Source organism: Colobus angolensis, unplaced genomic scaffold (assembly GCF_000951035.1).
Source record: "Colobus angolensis palliatus isolate OR3802 unplaced genomic scaffold, Cang.pa_1.0 Scaffold24, whole genome shotgun sequence".
NCBI classification, from domain to species: Eukaryota; Metazoa; Chordata; class Mammalia; order Primates; family Cercopithecidae; genus Colobus; species Colobus angolensis.
The window spans coordinates 2,544,211-2,548,584 of record NW_012115599.1 but is presented as its reverse complement, the minus strand read 5'-3'; the positions used below and the strand labels follow the sequence as shown (position 1 = coordinate 2,548,584).

The 4,374-nt window shown below is 44.6% G+C and overlaps 1 protein-coding gene across 1 annotated transcript in view; it reads left to right on the top strand.

Moving 5' to 3' along the window:
• Positions 1-473: 473 nt before the first annotated feature.
• ZNF638 (zinc finger protein 638) overlaps positions 474-4,374 on the top strand; it is a 174,277-nt gene continuing 170,376 nt past the window's right edge. The window contains exon 1 of the mRNA XM_011945197.1: positions 474-629. Coding sequence (XP_011800587.1) covers positions 514-629 — 116 coding nt within the window. The 5' untranslated portion in view covers positions 474-513. The remainder of the gene's footprint in view (positions 630-4,374) is intronic.

The window sequence follows — 4,374 nt, the reverse complement described above, 5'->3', positions numbered from 1 at the left end:
ACATGTTTTTTGACGTTGGAATGTGCCTTATGTGGGCTCCCTTAATTACCTGTTTTCATATCTGCTCATCCACCGGAATGACTGGGGGATCCTCGAAGTGGAAGCTTTTTCTTAATCCCATGTGTCCCCAAGCACTGTGGCTGGCCCTAAATAGGTATTCTGTAAACAACAGGCGAAGAAATTACTAGTCTTAAAAAGGACAGAAAGACCCCCGCAAAAGCAGCAGCGCGTGCGGAACACCTTAGGTCTCATAGACCTTCTGTTTGAGGAATGTGCTCCCCAAATCCCAGACCGCTCCTGCTGGGGCGGGCGGGAGCGTAGGACCGCGGAGCCCGCGGCGTTGCTCCGCTGCAGGGCAGGAGCCGGGCCCCGCCCCCGGCTTCCCGCGCTCCGCGTCCATTGGCTGGCTTCGGGGGTGGGCGGGCCCCGCCGCGCGGAGTCCTGCGCCTTGAGGCTCAAGCGGCGGCGTGCAAGACGTGTGAGGCGCGTAGACAGCAGCGCGCGCCGTCGGCGATGCCCCGGGACAGCGTTCCTGCCGGGAATACCATCCCGGCGGCAGCCCAGGCCGCCGCGCGGAGCCTGGATCCCGCGACTGCCGGGGCACCGCAGGTTTTGGACCCGCTGAAGCGGTGAGCGCTGCCTTTGCCCTATATCCCCCGCCCTCGCCCGTGCTCTGGGGCAGTTGGCAGTGGGTGGGCAGGAAAGGGCGTACCGGCAGGGCGCCGCACATTGGCGTGCCCGCGTCGCGGTAACGAGGTTGGATATCCCCCGTGAATGTCATTCTCCAGGCTGCCCGTCTTTAGCGCAAAGTTGCATGGGCGGGTGTGCCATTCGGTCAGCGAATAGCGGCAGAACGCCTGGCCGGGCCGGCGCTTTCCCGTACACTTGTCTCGGCCTCGCAGTGGCAGCGCCTCCTGTGAGTCTGCACCGGCTCAGTGGATGCGACGGGCTGTGCACGCGGGTCTAGGGAGACGGCGGTTCTTGAATGATTCCTCACACTGCAGAATATCTGGGAGCGGTGGACTGAGGGGGCGCAACGTGGCTTCTGGTCGGTGAAATCGCTTGGACCAGCTCCAGTTCTTTTTAAAGATTACTCTTGTAAAAAAAAATATATTGTAGAATTGCATAATATGCTCTATCTCATCCAAAAATAGTTTTTGATGTCAGAGTAGTCATATGAACGCAACATTGACCTCTTTACCCCCCTAAATAATAAGTCTTGAGCTTCTTATTGTATGGTAATAGATTTCTTTCATGAGAGAAATTTCTCAGAGAGTTAATCCACTCTGTCTCCCCTACTGCAAGATCCCGCTGCAGTGGTCCTAAAAAAGAAAAAGAAATTTCTCATAGTACAGAAGAATAAAGTAGCCACACTCTGTGTTTTGAGTCATCAGTTTTGAAGGATTTTTTTTTTCCACTTTGCTTAGGCGTTCTTTCACCCACAACTACACCCCCAGGTTCCAGATTTTGGAATGGTGTAAATAACGCCCCCCCCGCCCCGCACCCATCCATTTAGCGGAAGGATAGTCAGCCACTAGGCTGCGGGCTCCGGGCTGTCCCCAGCGTGGGAGAGGCTGTCCTACTGGCCCGGCTGTTTATTGCAGCGATTTGGATGTTCCAAGAGTCACGAGGGACACTACTCACGTCCCCATCTGGGGGGTCACTTCATAGCAGCATCAGCTCTTTCTTTTCATCCTTCTTGCCTGAGTCTGCCTCCGGTCCTCTGGATGGAGCAGGCTGCAACGGACGCTTGGAGTAATGAAGTGAATTACTCTTTCTTGATACAAATGAATACTAGTGCTGTACTGCCTTCTCCCAATCTTTGTGGCGTTTGTGTGAGCTGCCGAGAGCGGAGAGTGGAGAGAATGATAGACATTTTGCAGAAGCAGAACGCTCTAGTGTTATGTCATCCTTCTTGGCTCTGGTTTCTAGGTCCAAGTTCTGGTGACATTGTTTCAGCTTGCTTTGCCCTTTCCCAGGCCCCTGGGTTGGTTTGAGTGGAAAAGGAGTGCCTATTTCTTACCCCATAAGGACTAGGAAAAGGGATTGCTGGCTTGAGAAAGAGGTGCTGTAACTTATCCTCTGCGGCCAGAATTCTGAGGATTGGAAGATTGTGGATTTTTTAAAAAATGAAGGCAGATGGAGGGATTGTAGAATACTGTAATTATTCTTAGTAGGATGGTGGGAAATAGAAATGCTGCCCTATTTTATTCAGCAATTAGGGAAAGCTTAAGTACTTTAAATGCACCCTTTTAAAATTGCCAGTGTTACCGTGAATTGTCTTGTAAAACCAAAAAGCACTCCCAATTTAGCCTTTCTGTAAATCTTTTACATATGCTTAAAGGATTTGGGTCGGGATTCTTAGTGTCTTTGTAGTTAATTTTGTGTATTCGAGGAAGGGGAGCAACGAAATGTAGTACTTCCATATCTTTTGCCCGGGGACGTTTTTTGGTGGCAAGGAAAACTTATTTAGTGCTGATTTAAGAGAATAGAATGGTTTAAGGAATTTTTTGGGGATTGCTCGTTTAAAAAAATGCCTTATGATTTGGTAAATTGTATGGTATTGCTATATCTTATCCAAAATAATTTTCCATTTCAGGGTAAACATTTGAATGTACATTTACACTTCTGTTTCCTAAATAATAAGTTTTAAGCTTTCTTATTTTGTTTTCGGTTATCAATTTTGAAGGATTATTTTTTCCCAGATTTGCTTAGGTTTACTTTCATCCACAACCACATGCCTGGGTTCTAAATTTGGAATGGTGCTAATAGTATCAAATGTGCAATTCTGGGTGTATGTGGGTGGATGGGATGGCTTATAGGTTGTATTAAAATTTTATTTTTTTCTCCATTGAAATGTCAGCACCAGCAGAAACTATTAATATTATGACATTTTCTCCTTCAAGAAATGGATGTGATGATAAAATGCTTCAGTAATTTTGAATATTATGACCACTAACATTAAATGCTGTGATTTTTTTAAATGGCGTTCAATTAGAAAGTTTTGATAACTTGAGTCTTTCTGTTCTGTCTCAGTGATGTGCCATTACTAAAAGGTTTTTTTCCCCCACCTTTCTCCAAGGCCTCAACATTTTCCTTACTGCATTCATGTAGGAGCTGTGGTTTTGGTATGAAGGTTCAATCCCCTCACTTCTGACTTACATGTGCAAATATTTACAGTTTGAGATCTATACCAAGGTTTACTTGGGTAACAGAATTCACAGCTTGAATCGGTCAAGTATCTTATTTCCCCTGCTTCTGGGCAGGTGGGATCTTTGGAGTATCGTTTTATTTTCATTATTTCCCAAGTTTCTGAAAATAGTTTTTGAAAATATTTGAATTTTGAGCCAAGATAAAGAAATGACTTAAATTTTTTTAGTAAAAATTATTTGGGTAGACTATAATTTCACAGGGTTAAAAATTAAAAAGTTTGTAAAGGTATACAATGTAAAGTCTCCATCTTTCTCCTGTTTCTTGTCTTCTCAATTCTCATTCTGACAATTTGCATGCCCTGGGTAATCATTATTATTAGTTTATTACTTTACCTCCCAGGATATTTTATACATATAAAAGTGAAAACAGGTTTACAGTTCCCCTTCTTATATGTATTTGCAGTTTTCTTCCATTGCTTTCGCCACTTGAAAATGTATCTGAGCGATCTTTTCTTATCAATACACAGAGAACATCCTCAATGAAAGGTTTTTTTTTTTTTTTTTTTTCCCTGAAAAGTAATTAACAAAGAAAGAGAATAAAAGAAAATAGGATGGCCTGTGCGGTGGTGGCTAATGCCTGTAATCTCAACACTTTGGGAGGCCTAGGTAGGCAGGTCACCCGAGGTCAGGAGTTCAAGACCAGCCTGGCCAACATGGTGAAACCCCGTCTCTACTAAAAATACAAAAATTAACCAGGCGTGGTAGTGCCTGCCTGTATTCGAGCTACTCAGCTACTCGGGAGGCTGAGGCAGGAGAATCACTTGAACTCGAGAGGCAGAGGCTGCAGTGAGCTGAGATCACGCCTGGTGCACGCCAGCCTGGGTGACAGAGTGAGTCTCTGTCTCAAAAGAGAAAAGAGAAAAGATGGACCTTGAAGAGATGAAGAGTTTTCTTTGTGGTTGGGGTATTGAGTACAACACTCTTATGTGAAAAAGGAATCACTTGGAGTACTTAAGCATGAGGTAAGGTGTTGTAAAACCTTCTAGTCTAAATAATTAAATTATTTTTAAAATTTTTACTTTAAAATCAAAGTAATACATGTACATAATTGAACAAATAAAGCAGTTCTTGAAGATTTACCACAAAAATATGAGACACTTGTAAATTTCTTCTTACTCTGTTTCTCTCCTTGAAGGGAAACACTTTCAAATCCTTTAACTTT